The sequence below is a fragment of the Typopeltis vanoorti genome, chromosome 25, assembly GCF_054136105.1.
Source record: "Typopeltis vanoorti isolate ZY-2024b chromosome 25, IOZ_Tvanoo_1.0, whole genome shotgun sequence".
NCBI classification, from domain to species: Eukaryota; Metazoa; Arthropoda; class Arachnida; order Uropygi; family Thelyphonidae; genus Typopeltis; species Typopeltis vanoorti.
The window spans coordinates 27,399,223-27,422,350 of record NC_143573.1 but is presented as its reverse complement, the minus strand read 5'-3'; the positions used below and the strand labels follow the sequence as shown (position 1 = coordinate 27,422,350).

The following is a 23,128-nucleotide window of genomic DNA, read 5'->3' as shown; positions in this document are numbered from 1 at the left end:
TAACATGCACTGTATACAGATGTATCTGAAATCCCATCTCATTACATTAAAATAATACTTTTTTTTTTTTTTTAAATTTAAGTTACTAGGTTGCAAAAAGTAATTTTCATCATCATCATCATCATCAAATTCCTGATATGTACCCTCAATGGCTGGGGCACGCCAGCCATATATGCAATGTGTGCATCGCACACAGGCACCTGGATAGCAAAGGTGCCAAAGAGGAGGAAATACTTTAAAAAAACGTTTTTTTAAAGTGATTTTTTTTATTGGAGGGGGGGGGGAATAGGGCACCAACTAAAGTTTTACACACAGGCCCCATACACTACTGGGTATAGGGGCGCCAACTAAAGTTTTGCACACAGGTGCCAGACACTACTGGCGTGCCCCCTGCTCAATGGGCATACACGATAATTATGATAGTACTACATGAAAAAGTTACACCATTGCTAACTTCTGATTAACAATTTTCCTCCAAATCGATGTTATCTGTCAAGATTCCAATATTATCAAATCTTATATTTCTGTCTTTTAAGGCTCTTTTTATTATATCAATCAATTTTTTGAATAATTTTCTTATCAGTGTGTTAGTCATTATCTACCTAATAATTAACCAACTATATAGAATAAATATTAACTTGATTCTAATGAATCAAGTTATTGAAAAAATATGCTTTTCTTGTATGAGACTCAAAGAAATAATATCACCCCTCAATTTATTCTGACAGCTTTATAGTATGCAAAGCAGCAATCAACTAAATTAAAGATGCCAAGAAACTTCATATTAATTGCTTTAGTATCCATTAATTATTATTATTATTATTGTGTGGCACCCCCAGGGAGTCCAAAGACTCATCGAGTATGCCAACAGCATTGAATGATTGATCTCCTTCCAACTGCTAAATGCGCTGAAACTTACTTAACTTTTTGCTTGAGCAAAACGTTAAGTAAGCAGAGGCTCTTAGTAGCAGGGGCTCTAGTAGTAGTAGTAGCAGAGGCTCTACCAATCGACCAACCTTTGCTGGCAAAGGTTGGTCGATTGGTAGAGTCTCTGCTACTAATTTATAACCAAGCCACTGCTAATAATTTTTAATTTATAACCAAGTGAAAAAACTTTCAGCAATATTCAACTATTATAAAAGTGCCAATTTCATAATAGTAACTATACTGCTTCAAAAAGTGATCTAGTTTTCTAAGAGGAATCTTCCTTTTGCAGAGAGTTTCTCTATAGTACAGCTGGATGGATGGATGATGTAACATGCATCCTTTGGGGAACACTTGCCATTCACCATCACTGTTCTCTGCCTCATCTTACTACTGTCATATCCAATAAATATGTTAACCACCTTCATAAGGAGACTGAATTACTTTTAGTTCAGTTTCAGTTCTCAATGCTGACATGAAAAAATTCCATGAGAATAAAAGTTTTTTTTTTTTTTTTTTTTTTTGAGCAATGAGTTAACCATAAGTTTCCCATGTGGAAATGGAAGAGTTTCTTCCTAGGTATCTCTCTCTTGTTTTATTCCACAAGTAGATAAACCAACCTGAAACATATGGTAAATTTAGACAAGAACATCTGTCATATAAACCTGCATAAATCTAGGCAGGTAAGGGAGCTTAGATCTATGCTGAAAGGTGTCTAGATAGAACTTGAATTAGTCTTGCATGTTGAAAACTCATTGGTGAAGGAAAAAAATTCAGAAAATCTGGATTAGAAACTGCAGATAGGAACCTGATCTGACAACTGCTTCAGAAGTTGTACTTCTCTCCTTGCACTCCAAATAACTAACAAACCAACTATCCTTCCTCTTCAATTTAATGTATTTTTTCTAAGTAATGGAACAGTTCTTAGAACTTGGATTTCATAAATTGAAGGTTTTTACTATTTATCAAGAGAGGATTTGAATAAGGTGAGATTAGCTTTTAAAACCAAGTGAATTTTCACTGATGTTAATGAAACACTAGTGTTAATGCAAGATGAATAAACAAAGAATTCCTTTCATACTTTATCATAGTACTGTAGTCATATTAATGATTTCAGATTGTTATGTGTGGAGCTTTAGAGATGGATTAATTCTGAAGACCAAAAATTAAAAGTTTCTGTTAATTGGAAAAAAAAAAAGAGATATTAATTACTTTACCATTTTTGATATTAAAAACTTAATATATATATATTATATATATATATATATATACACACACACACACATACAGGGTGGTTCAAAATTCCACGTACAGACTTTGAGGGGAGGTAGAGAACATCGAAATCAACCATATTCACATAGGAAAGCATGATCAGAAACACCACCGGAAGGTACTAACAGGGGACACAAAGATACAGAAATAACACAAGGCAATAAGTAGTGTAAAAAACTTTATTAGGCGTAATTGAACAGTTCAATAGTAGATGGATACATAATATGGTAAACGAGGTGCATGTCTACCATCTCAGTGTTTATAAAACAACGCATGTTCTTCATACGATGTCGAAAGCTTGATTGAGAAAGCTACAATTGCTTACCTGGAGCACTGGCAAACAGCACCACCTATCACTTTCTGGTGGCATTTCCATTCATGCTTTCCTATGTGAATATGGTTGATTTTGATGTTCTCTACCTCCCTTCAAAGTTTGTACGTGTAATTTTGCACCACCCTGTATATTGCTTTGATGCATAACAACTGCTGTTGTGAAAATCAGTAAGTGCACTTAATTCTTGGTTAAATATTGTTGCAAATATGAAAAATTAGATTATTGGGGACTTTTACTGCTATAACATAGATAGTTTGATAATATTGTTATCAAAGAGTCTATATTTTTTTGCATTCACATAAAAAATTGTTCACCATTTGCCACACTAGATTGTTTCAGCAGTTAATTGCTCTTAAAGTAAATACTGTGGTTATTATATTGCATATTTTTCAATAGGCTCATGCCATTGGCTGCAGTTATTGAAGCATTCATACTTGTGGGTTTGTTACATCCAATGAAGAAATTCGTCGGTCGTTTATCAGAGCCCGATATCAGTCTTTCTGCTTCACACGTACAGGGTTTATCAACACCACATAAACTGCAATTATGATACATCTTTATTCATTATGCTTTCCAAATGGTGTAGTCATGCAGTTTTATCATTAATAATGACAATAATTAGTTGCATATAAAAAGATTATTGTTAACATTTAGGAAAGTCTGTTTGCAAGTATCAGCAGCTGTTATTAAAAGTTCTTATCTGTGGCATGATACAATAATATATAGACGGAACATCCACACTTTCCACACTTGTATTCTTGTCTCTGTAATTACTGAATTTTCAGTATTGTATATATTTTACTTTTATCTAGTGTACCATACTGTTGTGTTTTTAGTATAGTCCAGTTTCAGAATGTTATTTATTGAATAGTTTTTGCTGTTGTGAATGATGACAATATTGATCCATTTAACTTCTTTGCTGAAGAGATGAAATAAATAAAAATTATCTTGATAACAAATTTAAGTGCTTACGATGAACATTACAAAGTATACTGAAGTTGTTTTAATGCCTATCCTTTGAATTTAAGGATACTGTTAAGGAGAGTTTATTTTTTTTAATCTTTGTAACCTTGTTTTTATATATAGATTTGTATACACAATGAAATTTTTGGATATGATTACAATGTTCATGCATTTTAGCAGTTTTTTATCCATATCTTTAGCAATGATTATTTTATACCTATTTGTACATAATTTGTACATATTTGTACATTAAATAAAAAAGTAATTAGTGTTTTTTGATTTCTTATGTGCTTTTTAGGTAATTAAAATAACTGTATAAATTCCTTTTACTATAAAAACGAATAGTGGAAGGAATGAGAGGTCTCTCCCCTAGAAACTACATAAAAGTCATAAGTAGGTTTTTTGCATTGAGAGAGTAGTGATTGGAATTGGAATGTTTTGGCAGAGTGTTGTGGACATGACAAATATTATAGCATTTAAGGTGAACTTTCCATGTCTTTTGACTCTAGAAGTATGTTTATAATAATTACAAGAACAATACTATTTTTAAATAAATAAATAGAATGTCTGTCCATGTGAATGTAATTTATTTTAAAGTCAAACTAAAGGCATAAGTTAACCTATTGTAAAAAAAAAAAAAAAAAAAAAAAACTGCATCTAACATATCAACATCATCTTCCATGTGCAGTCAGTCCCTTTATTCTGTAATATGTCTGCAATTCTGATTATCCAGTGTGTTGGGGGGGGGGGGGGGGGGGGGGAAATGTCTTTGATAATATTTATTGATCCTGTTAATAGGTTAAAATGAAATAGTACTTCTTAGTCTGCACAGTTAGCCTAGTGGCTATGCACTTTGCAACCATACGCCTGGGGAAGGAGTGTCCTAGGTTTGATATCTGTCGATGATGTGAGGAGCTTAAGGATCTTTCTGAACCAAAGCCAAGTTAGCCGGTCTTGGGCGTGGACAGCAGGGTTTCCCCCCCAGTTTATCTGGGGTTTTTCATCCTACAAGCAGGCAAACCAGCCCTGTGAACACACAGGCTACAGTCATAGGATCTAGTACTTAATCCCTCATTAGGAGGACTCAACTAGTCCTAAGAGGCGGTCGAGGAACAGGGGGAACCCTACACGAATAAAATAAATAAAATTACTTCTTACAAACTGTAAAGTGTTATAGCATATATAGCCAGCTTGTTTGGCGAGTGGTTAGTGTATCAGCTCTCCAGCCAAAAGACTGCAGGATTGAATCCTGCCTTGGGCATGGATGTTTGTGATTGTCTGTGAAAATACTAGTGGTGGTGGTGGGCAGTAGATGTTGTTGGCATATATGATGATGGTAGCAGTTTGGTGTAGTTGGTGGAGACAGAGCTGTAGAGCAGATGCCTCCCTTGATGAGTCTTTGGACTCCTTGGAGGTGTCATGTAATAATAATATAGCATCAACAATATAAGATTGGCTTAAAATTTTTTTTTTTTCATCTTATTTACTAACAATAACACTTTTCAGAAAAAAAAAAATAACAGTAATAAAATAATAATAATTATTATTATTATTATTTTGACACCTCCAGGGAGTCCAAAGACTCATCGAGGGAGAGTGTGCCGACAGCATCGAACGATTGGTCCCCCCTTCCAACTACTAACCGTGCTCAAACTTACTTAACTGAGCTATTAGTAGCAGAGGCTCTACCAATCGACCAACCTTTGCCGGCAATAGTTTGCTTTCATTGAAAACAGAAATACACACTCTTTTTTGTTATTAAGTAGTCATTCACTGCATTTGAAGTATCATGTGAAATAATTTACTATTTCACATAATAAGATCCACTATGATATTAGCAGTTTTATTCAAGTGTATATAGTGGGTGGCTTTAGTCTAATATTATGACACTACTTACCATGACATATACATTATCACAATTTTTCTTATAGAACTCATGAATTTTATGAACTTTATTAATGAAAGCTGGCCTGGTTGGCCAAGTAGTTAGTATATCATAAATTAAAGATACCAAGAAATTATATTCTTGGTTTCATCCTTTATCCAAGTGTAAGCAAACAAAGTTGCCTGTGAAGTAACTTCACAACTTGGCACTACTTACTTGTATATAGAGGCAAATGACTTCACATCAATTGTTTTAGTATCCCATAATGCAATGCACATATCCTTACAGACAAATATATAATGCTATGCATTATGGAATGGGGCTACTACCCAGACAGGTTTCAATCTTTATTGAAGTCTCATCAGTGGAAGCCAGACTGTTTTCATATACAAGCAGTCAGAAGGTGTCATATCTTATTATTAAAACTCTGGATTACAGATAGATGTTGAAAGTTTTTTCACTTGCTTATACTATAAATTAAAGATGCCAAGAAATTTTATTCTTGGTTTCATCCTTTATCCATTTCTTGGCATCTTTAATTTATAGTATAACCAAGTGAAAAAACTTTCAACATCTATGGTTAGTGTATCCTCTCTCCAGCCAAGAAATTTTTTAATTATTGAAATTCAAAAGAATTTTTTAATAAAATGGAATGGATAATTGTACTTATGTTAATTATATTTAATTTTTTGAGCAGATTTCCAACAAAGACATTTTTCATTCATTTTTCTTGAAAAATAAAAGGTCATCATGAATGTTATATATGAGGGGGGGGGGGGGTCTAGAAAGTTCTGCTAAACCCCTAGAACAAAAATGATATTAAAGCAACTGATATAACCACAAGAAAGAACATACTAGTAGCAGAGTTATGAAGGTAACTTATGTTCTTATAGTCTTGCATGTTTTCTTTCTTGTGGTTATATCAGTTGCTTTAATATCATTTTTGTTCTAGGTGTTTATCAAAACTTCCTCCTCCCCCCCTGTGTATATGTGTGTGTGTGTGTCTGTATGTATGATTGGAATAGGCCTAAGTTCGATTCTTGTCATGACGGGAGGAATCTTTATGTGGACTTTTTCAATTGAAGGTGAGCTAGCCAATCTCATATGGAGGTAACAGGGTTTTTTCTCCCGGAAACTCGGGTTTTTCATCCCGCATACAGACAAATCGGCCCTTCAAAACACACACAATTTGCAGACAAAAAATACTAGTGGTGGTGGTGGTGGTGGGTGGTAGATGGCGTTGATGGAGATGATTGGTAGAGGGGTTGGTGTAGTGGTGGAAACAGTTGTATAGTAGGTGTCCTCCCACGATGAGTCTTCGGACTCCTTGGAGGTGTCACGCATAATAATAATAATGTATGTATGTACACATACACTTTGATAATATTACTGGGGTAAAAAAAAAAAAACCTAGTCCTCTTTCCTTACCGACTGTAATATGTAAGTGAAGTTTAAGGCTTTTTTAATTCCATTTAATCATGGTAAGTGGTCTTTTTGAACAATTTGCAATGTAATTAACGTATAGGGTGAACAGCAGCCACAGAACGAAGTCCTTCAGTATTCAAATTATTCAATTCCTCTTATTCACTGCTCTTCAACATAACACTTTGGTATCTATCAGCTAGTTTCTATTCAACAGCACACTCATAGTACAACTGGAAGAGTATCATGATATATGCCCTTTACTTAAAAAAAAAACCTGGGTTCAAAATCCTCTCTAAATGTGAAGAACATTTATAAAGCTCTACCTCATCTTTCGTTGAGACAACTGAGTTAATGGACTAATACAAATGTAGCAGAGTTTTCACTAGAATTGTTTAATCCCCAAAAAACATATGTCAGAGACACAAATAATTACCATATACAATATATACACGAAAACACAAGGTAAAAGTATTATTTATTAAATATATTGTCATATATTTCAATATGAAATTAACAGGCTATTGTCAGTAACTTAAAAACAGTTTTTACAAGGTAGAATGCAAACAATTGATTTATTCAAAATAGAATGAGCCGCATGATGTTAAATTGCCAATAGCATTTGCTTTCACTGAAGAAAAGGTTAATCATAAAAGTGTAAAATAAATTGCATATATATGTATATATAATTTATAATATCATACTAAACATAATTTATAATATCATAACAGATCATCAGATAGATGTAGTATCTAGTTGATTTTTTAAGACCTTATGTCTTTATAAAACATCATTATTGGTCTTAATTAGTAAAAAAAAACTAAAAAAAAAAAACTTGAATGATGTGTTATTCGAATCAAACTTTCCCATATTTTTGATAAGGATAAGCAGTCATTCTGATTCAAGTTAGGGCGGTGAAGTAAGGCCTCGGTACTTTCCTTAAATAGGCATTCAAATTTGTACCAACATCTATGTAGAAGGCGTGTTTAAGACCAAAGAATATTGTGGTCTGCCTCTATTCCATGTTGTCCTAATCCAGACTTATCGGATTTTTTGTGAAAAATATGTGATTGATGTTCTTGTATATTCTTTTTTCTATTAAACATCTAGTTTGTCCAAAGTAGGAAAGATGGAAGTAGGAAATATCTTTAGAAGAGGAGAAATACGTTGACAGTTTATTAATAGGAATATAAGTCGCTATTAAATCATATTTCTTCAGAATTCTTGAAATTGGTACTGAAATGCCAGAGAGGTATGGGATTGAAACCTGATGTATTGATTCCTTGCTGTTTGGGTTAGGTTTGTAGGAGTCAAACAGATGTTGTGTAGTCCTTTCGGAGAAGTCGTTTAATTTCATATATTGTTTGATAGTAGAGAGTTCTTCCTGTAAATGATGGGAAGTTGAACAATTAGTCTTAGCTCGTTCAATTAAACACTTTATGATTCCTATCTTCTGAGAAGGATGATGTATAGATTGTTGAAGAAAGTAACATCCAGTGAAAGTGGGTTTTCTATAAACTGATGTTGTTAAATTACATGAATGGTGAGAGGATGACAAGAATGTCTAAAAATGATCATTTGTTGTCTCTTTCAATTTCCATAGTGAATTTGATATGAAGATGTCAAGTATTGATATTAGCAAAACATGTATACTGTGAGGCCGCACTGCAAAAATGTCATCTATATATCTAACAAAATGAAGGTTGAGGGTGTATAGATGAAAAAAGGATGTGTAATTAAGACCAATAATGATACCTTATAAAGACACAAAGTCTTAAGAAACCAACTACATACTATATATATCTGATGATCTGTTTCGTATGATATTACAAATTATGTTTAGTATGATATTATAAATTATGTTTAGTACAATATTATAAATTATATATACATATATGTGCAATTTTATTTTACACTTTTATGATTAACCTTTTCTTCAGTGAAAGCATAACACTACTGGTGATTTAACATTAATATTAATATTATTATGATATATACATATATGTGCAATTTATTTTACACTTTTATGATTAACCTTTTCTTCAGCAAAAGCATAACACTATTGGCAATTTAACATCACGTGGCTCGTTCTATTTTAAATAAATCAACTGTTTGCATTCTACCTTGTAAAAACTGTTTTTAAGCCACTGACAATAGTCTGTTAATTTCAGACTGAAATATATGGCAGTATATTTAATAAATAATACTTTTACCTTGTGTTTTCATGTATATATTGTATAGAACTATGGCACAAGTTTCTCTTAAAAATAATAAACAGATAGAGTAAACCATCCTTATGGTTTTGGTTGCTTCTGTAATTTCAACTAACCACAGTCTACTCTACATCCTATGTTATTATTTATTACATGACACCTCCATGGAGTCCAAGGACTCACTGCACAAGGCCACTCTACACTGTACATCACATGATCCATCATCTACCCCCACACAAAATTACATGATCTATTAATATACACAACTCACCATCAGCACTGCACTACTACTCCCATCAGCTTCCACTGTATAGCATTTTGAATGTTAATTGGCTGATTTGACCGTTTTGCAGAACTAAAAACCTGAGTATCCTGAAGAAAAAACTGCTACCTCTATGCAAGATCAACTGATTCACTTTCAGTTGAAAAAAATCCATATAAACATTCCTGTTGTCATGACAAGAAATAAAATGCAAGTCTTTTCCAACTGAAGGGTGCATGTCATGTCCTGTCATTTTCTTCCAACTGCTCTATAAAGGTACTTATCCTAATTTAAAGGAGGGGTGACTGTAGTCATCATCACTCATCTGTCAATATTGAGCTGATAAGGCAGAACAATAGTAGAATCATGTTCTGCAAATAAGTTCTAAAGTTAAGAATAACTCAACAATTGTGCAATCACATATTTCAGCATAATCTTGAATTTAAAATAAGAATTTCAAGTATATTATTGAAACCAGGTATTTCTGGCAAATAACATAAAACTTGAGTATTCTCATGCAAACCGCATGAGAATACTCAAAGCAGGCAAACCGACCCCGTGCACACACTTTGACAGACATGGGATACTACGGGAATAAGGAGAAACCAACCTATTCTGTGGGATTATAAGTTACGGAAGTTTACGCGGTGAAATGTGTAGGCCTGCACGAAAGCGTAACATACGATGACTTATGAAATAGGTAGTCATAGTGTACAGATCAGTTTAGAATCATGCAATTTAGACTTCAACAATCAACCAGCAATCAAGTTTAGGTAAGCTGGTATACTGCACTTTCATTAACAATTATCAGATGCTGAGGAAATTAATGTTTTATTAGCATAAATGAAACAATCATTGGAAACAGTGTGGATGTCTCAAACAAAAACTAATATTTGCACTGACATTAGAATTTAGGGCTAGAAGTTGACAGTGCATGGGAGGCGGATAAGAAGTGTTTGCACAAAGCAATGGCTGACTGTATACCTAGAGTCTGAATAATAAATCAAGTAGGAGTTAAATGGATGAATAACACCATTAAGTTTGAGCTGCAAAAAAAGAAACAACTATGGAGAGAATTTAAGGAGAAAGGTGACCAGCAGCATGAACAGTATAAAGCCCAGGCCAGAAGTGTAACGAGTGTAGTAAGAACAGCAAAAAAGGATTACAAAAGAACATTGGCCATGCAGGCTAAAGACAATCCTAAACAGTTTTTTCGATATGTTGCAAGTAGAAGAAAAATGTATATGACAGAATGATTTTAAAGAATGCCAATGGTAGGGAGGTAATTGAATCAGTTGATATAGTTGAATTACTGAGCGAGCACTTTGCAAGAGTATATCATCCAGGTGGAGACATTGCAGAAATAAATGAACCAAAAGTTTATATGGAATTGTGGTGAATGAGGTGGAGGTGAGTAGTCTATTACAAAACCTCAATGTCAATACATCTGTGGGATTGGATGGTATACCAGCTCGTGTCATACGTGAAGCGGCTAAAGAATTGTCAGTACCCTTGACCATTCTGTTTAATCTGATGCTCAGGTCTGGGTTAGTCCGGGGGGGGGGGGGAATATAGTTCCACTGCATAAAGGAGGTTCCAAGACTGCTGTTCTAAATTACCGACCGATTAGCATATCAGGAATCATTGTCAAGGTCTTGGAGAAACTAGTCAAGAGAAGAATACAGGATTGGATAGATGAAAATGGGATACTCTATTGGGGACAACATGGTTTTGTGAAGAGTAGATCATGCCTCAGTAATTTGCACACATTTTATAACACAGTAACGACTGAACTGGATAAGGGTAATGGGTTTTCAGTGATTCTACTGGACCTTGCCAAGGCCTTTGATAGGATACCACATGGAACGCTAATCAGTAAACTGGAGCAGATGGGGATGGATATAGGGTTGGTGAGATGGATAGGAGGGTGGTTGATGGAGAGATACCAGAGAGTGGTTTATTCAGGAGTGGAGTCCAAAAGACGGCTTGTGACTAGTGGTGTGCCGCAGGGTTCTGTTCTTGGACCACTACTTTTCAATTTGTTTCATTAACAATATAGGAAAGGATCTGAGAGGAAGTGTTCACTTGTTTGCTGATGATGCAAAGTTGGGTAGAGCAATTGTGAGTGCACAGGATGTCAAAATTTTGCAGGATGATTTGGATAGTTTGGAGGACTGGGCTAAGGAAAATGGATGTCAATTTAATGTGGCAAAGTGTAAGGTTATGCATTTTGGAGTGAAAAGATTAGCAGCAGTATATCACATTGGTGGAACCGTACTCCAGGAGATTGATGAGGCCAGGGACTTGGGAGTGTTGGTGGATAGGGAGTTGAAGTTTAGGGGGTACATTGCAAAAGTGGCTAAAACAGCTCATCAAATCACTTGGTTACTGAAAAATACTTTAACGAGCAGAGACAAACAAGTTATTGTTCCTCTATATCGAGGCCTGATAAGACCCCATCTGGACTACTGTGCCCAGATATGGGCACCAGGGTTTCTTCTTGATGGGGAGGAGGTCGAGAGGATCCAGAGACGAGTGACCAAGATGGTGGCAGGTCTGTGGAATGAACCTTATGAGAAAAGATTGAAGATTTGTGGGTTGCAAAAATTGGTTGATAGGCGGAAAAGGTGATATGATTGAGACATTCAAATCATTGAAGGGTTTCTATAAGATTAATCCAGAAGATATTTTTGAGAATAGGGCTGGTGGTGGGAGGACTAGGGGCCATACATGGAAGCTGGGCAAGAGTGTGGTTAGCAAGGGTGTTAAGAGCTAGATTTTTTTACTTGGAGAGTCATGAATAAGTGGAATAAGCTGACAAAGTCTGTTGTGGGTGCTATGACCATGAATGAATGAATTTAAGGCGAGGTATGATAGATACTGTGTGAAAGACGAATAGTTATTCTTGACATGATGTTAGGGCCTACCTCAATGAGTCTGTCGACTCCTTGGAGTTGCCCGTAATAATAATAATAATTATTGCTAATGGTTGAAAGAGAGACTGTTATTGCCTTAAAAACCCAAGCCTGTTCAGTTCACAGCAGACTTTTATAAATGTCTACATCTTACACTGGATTTGACTCTTGCAGCCATTCTTGGTAAACAAGCAGTGGCTTTGACCAGCTGAACTAGAAGTACACAGTGAGATTTAAAACATAATATAACATTTGATTTTAAGAAACTAGCTTGACACAGATGTTATTTAATGCTTCTATGAAATGACAAGTAAATGATAACTTGAATTTAAAATAAGAATTTCGAGCATATTCTTGAAAGCAAGTATTTCTGGCAAATAACATAAAATTTGAGTATTCTCATGCAAACTGCATGAGAGTACTCAAAGCAGGCAAAACGGCCCCGTGAACATATGCTTTGACAGACATGGTATACTACTGGGAATACTACCATTATATTATGATGACCACCTTTATGAATCTTCTCTAGACCTTTTCCAGCATATCTTCATCACTATAAAAACCTGGCGACCAAAATCTCTGCACAATAATCTATGTTATTATTATTAACAGACACCTCCAGGGAGTCCAAAGACTCATCGAGGGAGGGTTTACTCTACAACTCTCTGTCTCTATCATGCAATCCACCACCAATGCCATCTACTGCCCACCAATAGTATTTTCCCAGACAATCGCAGACATCCATGCCAACGGCGGGATTCAAACCCGCAGCCTTTTGGCTGGAGAACGGATAAGCTAACCACTCGGCTAACTAGGCCGGGAAGGCCTGATCAAGGCCATTATACAATAGCATTATAACTTCTCTATTTCTGCATGTCAGGGTCCTCTGCATCATTGCCATTATTATTATTATTATGGGCAACTCCAAGGAGTCCTTAGACCCATTGAGCAAGGCTCTAAACATCCTGTGAAGAACTATCCAACATTTGCACAGTATCTATCATACTTTTCTTTGGACTCATTCATAGTCATGGCACCCACAACAGACTCTGGCAGCTTCTTACACTCATTCACCACTCTCCAAGTAAAAAACTTAGTTCTAACACCCTTGCTAACTACACTCTTGCTCAATTTCCATGGATGGCCCCTAGTTCTCCCACCATCAGACCTATTCAGAAAAATTTCCTCTGAATTAATCTTGTAAAAAAACCCTCAGTAATTCGAATGTCTCAATCATATCACCCCTTTTCTGCCTATCAACCAATTTCTGTAACCCACAGATCTTCAACCTATTCTCATAAGGTTCATTCCATAGACCAGCTATCATCTTGGTCACTTGCCTCTGGATTCTCTCTACCTCCTCCTCCCATCAAGAAGAAACCCTGGCGCCCAGATCTGGGCACAGTAGTCAAGATGGGATCTTATCAAGGCTTGATAAAGAGGAACAACAACCTGCTTGTCTCTGCTCTATTCTTCAGCAACCAAGTCATCTGATGAGCTGATTTAGCCACTTTTGCTATGTGTCCCCTAAACTTCAACTTCCTATCCATCAACACTGCCAAATCTCTGGCTTTCCTATCCCCCCCCCACCACCACCTCCAAAAGCTCTAGCTTCCCTGATTTTGCACATCCACTTTCACTTCATTCAGCAACAATTTTTCCAGTCTCCAAACACCAAATCCATTCAGATGCAAACCATCCTTCTTGTATAAGTCCTTTTGCCCATTAAACTCACTCCACACATCCACAAACTCTACACCACTCCTCCTGCATAACCTATGCATAGAGTCATTCGCAATTATGGCCCTCCTTCTTAACTCTATGTGTCATACTGTGGCAACAGACTCACTATCTTAAATTGCTCACTCTTTTCTTTTGCTACCTCTAATAATTCTTTCAAGTTCTCTCTCACAGCAAATTTTTTACCTTTTAAATCATTCATTCCGGCCACTACAATAATTTCTTTCACCCTATGGTCCTGTGCTCTAATAGCCTCACTTACATCATTAATTTTCACACCAGGAAAGCACAATTTTGTCAAGCTGTCATCTATTACCTTTTACTACTGAATCACTGTATAATACTTGCTCCTTAAATTTTCTTTCACTCCCAATCATGTTCTCATTTTTGTTATCTCGCACTTGCTTCTTTTTGTTAGCTGATCCCCTCTCAGTAGACATTTTTGTAATTGCTCTAGCTGCTGCTTTGTCCTATGTATCACTCCAAACAACCAAGCTATCTCCCTTACTGCAGCTAGCTCTTCATTTTTTATATCAGTCAAACCATTCTCTCGCTCTGTACTTTTACTCTCACCTTCAACTGTATCACTTTTAAACCCACTCTCAATGCTATCTGGCCTTACATCACAATTTTCTATCACACTCTGACTTTCATCCACTACGTCAATCTCGCGACCTGAGACACACTTTCAATCCTCGCTTATATTACACTTTAGGCACACTTTCCCACTACTATCGCTCTCAAACCAAACTCCAGCTGCTCTCAGCACAGCATACATTCCGCACACCTTACACTGGAATGAACTCCCTTTGGTTAAATTCTTTAAACAATGACAGCGATTTGGACACTATTGCCTTTCTTCACATTGGTGCCATGTGCTATGCTACCTATCTACCGTATCTTATCAAAATACTAAATTAATACTATTTAAAACAAACTTTTTACGCTAAACTAATTAACTCTGCAATATACTCTAATTCTAGCACAATTTTTAAACTAATAACGCTATTTTATTATTATTATTATTATTATTATTACTCCAAGACCTCATGGAGTCAAAGACTCATCTGGGAGGTCCTTCTATCACACACACACAGCTCATCATACCGTGTCTTAAACATACTCAAACTCCTTCCAGACACTACACTCTCAGGCAAGGTATTCCAATCATTTACAACTCTGCACGAAAAAAACCTGCTTCTCACTCCCCTACTCACACCCTCTTTATACAGTTTCCAGGGATGACCTCTGGTTCTACCCTGATCTCCCACTATTTTCTGTAGACCTTCTCCAGCATTGATCCTATAACAACCCCTTACTAACTTGTAGGTCTCTATCATATCTCCCCTCTTCCTCCTGTCCACCAGACTCTGCAAATTACATCTCCTCAATCTTTTCTCATATTCGACATTCCAGTGGCTAGAAACTACCTTAGTCAGTCGCCTTTGGACCCTTTCCAACATCTCTTCGACCTTCTGAAAACCAGATGACCAAATCTGGGCACAATAGTCCATGTGTGGCCTAATCAAAGCTTTATACGATGGAACAAGAATCTCCCTACTTCTACATGTCAGTGTCCTCTGCATCATTCCCAGAAACCTTTGTGTTGTCTTCACAATTTTGGCTGTGTGTCCCCTAAATTTCATATCCTTATCCACTATCATCCCCAGATCTCTTATTTCCTCCACCTCCAACAATATATCCTCACTAAGCATAAATTCTGCATCCAATCTTTGTTTTCCAAATTTTAAAACCTTACCTTTTGCAAACGGCCTCTCCTACTCCCTATATATGGGAATAAAAAGGCGTCAGCTGATTTTTTTTTTTTTTTTTTTTTTTTTTACATTTTGCAACATTGAACTCACATCCCCATTTCTGTGCCCAATCACTCAATTTATTCAAGTCTTCTTTTAAGGCCACAACATCATCTCTACTTTTCATGGTTCGTCCCAACTTTGCATTATCCGAACTGAATATCTCCATCCAAATCTTCACCAATATCATTAATATACAAATTAAACAGTAATGGCCCTAACACAGACCCCTGAGGTACTCCACTGGTGACTTTCCTTTTCCTGGATATCGCTCCCACATACACAACTTGTTGATACCTATCAGATAGCCAGTCTCCAATTCAATGCACCAATCTAATATCCAACCCCGTCCTCTCTAGTTTGACTATCAACTTATCATGTGGTAATCTATCAAAAGCCTTTGCAAAATCTAAGTATATTACTGTGTATCCTTTTCCTCTGTCCATGGAAGCAGTCACCTTATTGTAATAAGTAAGTAGATTATTAAAACATGACCTTTTAGTAAATCCATGCTGTCCATGAAAAATAATACCATTGTTGTCAACCCAATTCTGAATCCACAGAGAAAACAAAAGTGATGAGAGTCTCCAGGAAACCAGGAAGTGTCAAGGTGATGATGAATGGAGTAAGTGTAGAGCAAGTGAGACAATACAAATACCTTTGTAGTATAATACAAGAAAATGGAAAATGTGACATGGAACTAAAAGAAAAAAATTAATGAATAAAAATTTAAAGAAAAATCTTATTAAGTGTTATATTTGGAGTATGACCTTATATCGGTCAGAAACATGGACAACTGGGAAGAAAGAAGCTAAAATGTTGGAGACATCTGAAATATGGTTATGGAGAAGAATGGAGAAAATAAAGTGGACGGAAAAAATTACCAACGAAGAAGTATTATATAGAGTTGAAGAAGAAAGAAATTTCTAAAGACCATAAAACAAAGAAAGCATAACTGGATAGGACATGTATTAAGAGGAGACAGCCTACTGAAAAGAATGATAGAAGGGAAAATTGAAGGAAAGCAACCAAATGAGCACAAGATGATATCAAGAAATGAAAGAGGAAGCAAGAGACAGAGGAAATTGGAGAAAGAGAATTTGCTAAGATATACCATTGGACCTGTCAAGAGACAGAACACTAAATGATGATGATGATGATGATATCAGAGAGCAATATAAATTCCATATTATAATGCCTTGAATACTTTCCTAGAAAATCAGAAGTGCTGAAAATGAATACAAACTCTTTTTCAGAGAAAATTGAGAATCAGTTGACACTGTAATAGAAATCTTGCATGATGATCAAAACCTTGATTATAGAATACCTTTTACAGCTATGTGGCCAAAGGAGAATCTTAAAATCAAGCATAAACAAGGATAACAACAGTAGGGAAAAATATTATGAACTAATCAAAACAATAAGAAATAAAATAAAAAAAAACCAGCTAAAACCAAACTGATTTTGAAAATGTGAAAAGAATGAAGCAGAACTACACTATCTGATCAAAAGTATCCAGACACCTATGCAAAACTGTAATCAGACTTTCTCTGTGATGTGATACACTTTCCAGTAGTGAGACATTCATACTGGGTGGGTCCGCCCTTTGCTTCTATGAAAGCTCTAACTCTGCCAGGGAGACATTCTACCAGGTGTTGGAGCGTTTGTGGAGGAATGGCAGCCCAATTTTCCTGAAGAGTTGTAGCCAGAGCAGTTTGTGATGTGGGTCATTGGGGTCTGAAGCAAAGTCGGTGTTCTAATTCATCCTAAAGTGTTCTATGGGATTCAGGTCAATCCTCCTCAAGTTGACTTGGGCAACTTGAGGAGGATTGAAATGTCTCTGACAGATTTCTGACTGATCTGGCAACCAATAACTAGTCCACTTTCGAAGTCACTGAGCTCCTTTGACCTATCCATTCTTCTTGTACGTCTTATCACTGAACAACACACAGCTCCGTGCCTCCTTTTATACTGGTAAGTGAGGTCGTAGTGACATCTAGATGTCAGTTTACGAATTACAGAGGTGTCCGGATACTTTTGATCAAATAGTGTACCAAGAAACAACTTCAGAAATCCAAATGATAATCAGATTAACAAAACTCTTTACTAACATTAATTGGTCAACTGAGGATGAAAATGGCACACTTTTGATTGGAAAGGATGCAATCTTGCAGTAATTTATAATAAACAGGTTTTTAACTCATATGCAATTGTTTATTTATACTAGATGTGTTTCCTCTACATGTTTTGCTGTCTATATGACTAACAGCATAATCGGGAGGTTAGTTAACATAAATAAAACACAGTAAAAAATTAAAATTTTCCATCTACAGTTAATATCTATAGTTGAAAAGACTGATCAAGGAATGATCCTTCACGACATCTGGAAATCATTAATTAACATTTGTAAAATTAAAGACCTGTCCTATGCCAGCAATCACATGCAGAGTTTACACAATAACGGAGAGACTGCGCATAACATGCCTAATGATACTCATGATTAGACTATCATTCCAGTCTTTTCAACTATAGATATTAACTGCTGTTGGTAAATGTTTAATTATTTGCCATTTTTTTTTTATTTATGTTAAGTAACCTCCCAATGATGCTGTTAGTCACATAGATGAAACATGTAGAGGAAATACATCTAGTATAAATAAATAGTTGCATGTGAGTTAAAAAACCTGATTATTATCAATCAAGCAAATCTACTTATAGTGAATTGCAGAAATGAAATCTTGCAGTGTTGGTATGATTACACAGCTAACTTTTTTTTTTTCAAAAGGCAATAGCTTTAATAATCAAAAATAATCATTAATAAAGAGAAAGAACATTAAGGGACTAGATTGAGAGCCTTGAGAAATCTCAACTTGACATTAAACATAATACAAATGATAATGGATGGAGACTTCCCTATTTTAAGAGAAGAGAAGTGGTAGTTAATTTTTTGATGGTGGGAAAAGTGCCAGGCATAAATGTAAGCTGAAAGCAGGGATAGAATGGATATTGTTCAAAATTTGTCAAGATGTCTAAAACAATGAATCATTGTCTAGTGATTAGTGCACCTCTATTCTGATTCCTATTCCTAAAAAAGGGAACAGTACAAAATGTAACAATTATAGAACTATCAGCCCAATCAGTCACTCGAGCAAAATTTTCCTATAAATCCTATTCTCTAGAATTGAGAGGAAAATAGCATACATACATACTTTCAGAGCACCAAGCAGGATTCCAGAAAAATAAGAGTACAATAGACCATTTATTTACAATATATCTTACTGTCAAAAAATATATTGAGCATAACAAAACATTGTCATAATTTATTGATATACAGGAGACTTTTGATTCAGTATGGTATGAGGCATTGTGGAGAAGATCAACATAATATGGAACATATAACAAAATAATATACCTAATTAAAACTTGACAATTTCTCAGAAATGCTAATAGAAATCAATGGCAACTATAACAGGCCTTTCACAATGGAAAAGAAGGTGTGATTAGGCTACATACTTTCACTGATTCTTTTCACCAACACTTGGAATATGTAATAAATGTAGCCTTGAAAAACAGCAGTATTAGAATTAGTCAGTGGCAAAAAAATCAATAACCTTAGATTTGCTGATACCACTGACTTAGTTGCAGAGAATGAACATCAGTTAAAAGAATTAACAAACAGAATTTCTAAGGCACCGAGTGATTATGGATTAAAGATCAGTATTCACAAATCAAAAATGGTATCTTCAGGCAAAGAGCCTATGAAAAATTTAGTTAATGATGAAAAACTGGAAGTATTTACCTGGGAAATATACCACACAGATGGCCATTTCAAATATGATATTAAAGTGCATACTGCTGGAGCAACTGTTGCCCTTCAAAGGTTACAGCCACTTTAGAAGGACAATAGTAAACAGCATCTACAAGACTACTTCATCGACACCCTTATTAACTCTGTCTTACATTATGGATGTGAGAGTTGCACACTGCTAAGGGAAAATGAGAAATGGTTACTCTCTTTCAAGATGAAGTGTTACAAGATACCATATACTGCATGTGTAACAAAATGAGATTAGGAGGAAAATGTTCCATTCCAAGAACACAAGAAAATATCATCACTAAAATATGTCAAAAACAGCTCTGGTAGCCAGGCCATGTGGCAAGATCTGATATTTTACCTGAAATAGCACTTGAGGATTTGACTTCTAGGAAAAAACACCAAGGGTGACCTAAAATTACTGGAATAGATAATATTAGAAAAATGGACTAATTCTTTGTTCTCCATCTGTTAAGGAGATCCTAGGGCATAAACAAGTGGAGAGACTATATATCAAGACTCTCACTTTTACATTGCCCCAATAGTCCAAGACTATAGGTTTTATTTATTCATATGGAGTTTCCTCCCTATTGGGGCGAGTTGAGCCCCCTCATGGGGCTTTAAGTATTTATGACTGTAGATCCATGTGTGTTCACAGGGCTGGTTTGCCTGCTTGTGGGATGAAAAATCCCAGATAAACTGGGGAGAAAAACCCTGCTGTCCACGCCCAAGACCAGCTAACTTGGCTATGGCTGAGGAAGATCCTTAAGCTCCTCATGTCGGTGACGGGAATCAAACCCAGAACACTCCTTCCCCAGGCATATGGTTGCGAAGCGCAAAGCCACTAGGCTAACCGCACGGACAAGACTATAGGTGAAGATGTATATCTGCAGTTGGAGTTAAGATCTAATTATTACTATTATTAACAAATCTCTATGGAGTGAAGACTTGTGCAGTCTCATTCATTGAAAAATCCCTTGCCACTCCCACTAGTAATTCATTACATATGAAAAACCAAGACCTTCCACTCATGACTATATTCCTATTCCAGGGTTGACCTTTCTCTCCCATCCCGCAATTTGAAACATTTTCCCTTTTCAGTACTTTATAGTATGCAGGTGAACCCCAACTTACAAACATAATGCATTCTTGGAAATGTTTGTAAGTTGAATGAATGCTCATTATGTATGAATGCCTTTCACTTCTTTTTTTTTTTTAATTTCTTTGTATGTTTGTAGCAGCCAACTCTCTATTAACATTAGCCTTTGCAAGTAGAAAACTAAGCATTGGTATTTTTGTGTTCTGATCTTAAATCCAAATTGTTACGCAGCATTATTCCATTTCTTTGAAAATGATTTTTTTGTTTTTAGAAATAACTATGAACTGAACAAAACTTGCATTGTAGATATAATGACAAATTTTTGTTTCTTTGCTCAAACTTTGATAATGACTTTTTTTTTTTTGCTACTTTAGCTCTTTTGCAATCACTACATCTCTGTAAAATGTGCATGTTAATATGTGAAACATGTTTAGCAACTGAAGAATATTGGTGGAACTGTACTCCAGGAGATCGATGAAGCCAGGGATTTGGGAGTTTGGGTGGATAGAGAGTTGAAGTTTAGGGGGCACATTGCAAAAGTGGTTAAATCAGCTCATCATATCACTTGGTTACTGAAGAATACTTTGACGAGCAGAGACAAGCAAGTTATTGTTCCTCTGTATCGAGTTTTGATAAGACCCCATCTTGACTACTGTGCCCAGATCTGGGCACCAGGGTTTCTTCTTGATGGGGAGGAGGTGGAGAGGATCCAGAGGCGAGTGACCAAGATGATAGCAGGTCTATGGAATGAACCTTATGAGAACAGGTCAAAGATTTGTGGGTTGCAGAAATTGGTTGATAGTCGGAAAAGGGGTGATATGATTGAGACATTCAAATTACTGAAGGGTTTCTATAAGATTAATTCAGAGGATATTTTTCAGAACAGGATTGGTGGTGAGAGAATTAGGGCCATCCATGGAAATTGAGCAAGAGTGTAGTTAGCAAGGGTGTTAGAACTAGGTTTTTTACTTGGAGAGTGGTGAATGAGTGGAATAAGCTGCCAGAGTCTGTTGTGGGTGCCATGACTGTGAATGAATTCAAGGCAAAGCATGATAGATACTGTGTGGATGTTGAATAGTTGTTCTTGACATGATGTTTAGGGCCTCCCTCGATGAGTCTAAGGACTCCTTGTAGTTGCCTGTAATAATAATAATAATAATAATAATAATAATAATATCACTATATACTGGCATAAAAAGGGAATGGAATTAGGACTTGTTTCACGCATCATATAATGTGCATAAGCATGGGGTTTCTATCATTAAATGAATTGGTAGTCACAGTTCATTAGTCTGTGCAATGTTCATAAATACAAATTGTTCATTTCTTAAAAGTTCATTGTCTGTACTTTATAATCCCTTGAGTGACTTATGAATTGCTATCATATATTCTCTCCTCTAATTTATCAAACTTTGACACTTGCATTCCTTCAATTTATTTATTTTTTTAAATCAGAGCTTCACACTTTATAAAATATACTTTTTTTCTTTAGTTCATTTTGATTTTATTTTTTTTTACTTTATGGTTAAAACTTACTAATCTATATTTTTTAAACAACTTGTTGCTTAAATAAATTTTAAAAAAGTTTATTTTAGTTAGGAATTTATGTTCATGCTGGCTGATTTTAATTATTGACTACAACTATATAGTAGTTATTTAAAGGCAGAGTTTTACATGTGTAGATCATAGAATTATAACTGAATTGCTATGTAACATGATTATGGATGCAACATCTCATAATATGTAATTTTACTATTGCAGGATGATGCCAGCAACATCTCTAACAGTTTTGTATGACACACTTGGTGGTTATAAGACAATGGATTCTTTTGTAGGTAGATCTGCAAAGACAGCATGAAAATAATCCACAGTACATATTTTGAAAGAATTGAGCTGAAGTGTATATAGGAAGCCTACTTTAGGAAATGAGTTTCTAATTTAATAACTGCTGTATATTATTTCTTTCACTTAATGACATTTATGTTTTACATAAAGAACTACTTCTACTATTCAGCTTTTATTTTCATCTTCAGAGTACATTTAATTGGACTTTGATTTTTTTTTATTATTCTTTAAAATAGTAGAGCTTCATAATTAATATTTTCACTCTTCATTCATCACAAATGACTAACATGGAATCAAAAATCACTCAGATTATAAAGCTCCTGATGATGATGAGTATTTGGAAAGTTGCATGACATCTGATCCCCTGATATCCAACCTTTCCAAACTAATCTAATATAAAATAAAATGATCATTCCCATATTCTATTAATTTGCAGGAACTGAGGGGGAGTCAAATGTCATTACTAATCGTGTTAGGAGTGGAAAATTACATTGTGAAGAACACTTTGTGTGCGTGTGTGTAAACGATCTCTATATATAAAAAAAAAAAAATTAAAAAAAAAAAAATATATATATATATATATATATACAGAGTCCATCAAAAAAATGTATAACAGATGTCATCTA

The 23,128-nt window shown here is 35.3% G+C and overlaps 1 protein-coding gene across 3 annotated transcripts in view; it reads left to right on the top strand.

The window, feature by feature from the left end:
- Positions 1 to 23,128, top strand: part of LOC150092619 (epidermal retinol dehydrogenase 2-like) — a 152,492-nt gene that overhangs the window by 68,094 nt on the left and 61,270 nt on the right. Inside the window, exon 4 of one of the 3 annotated variants that reach the window (XM_090414575.1) lies at positions 22,419 to 22,488. In XM_090414575.1, the coding sequence (XP_090270701.1) occupies positions 22,419 to 22,488 (70 nt within the window). Of the gene's footprint in view, positions 1 to 2,926; positions 3,705 to 22,418; positions 22,671 to 23,128 lie in introns of those variants that run through there. The other 2 variants (XM_090414576.1, XM_090414574.1) reach the window with 2 other exon arrangements.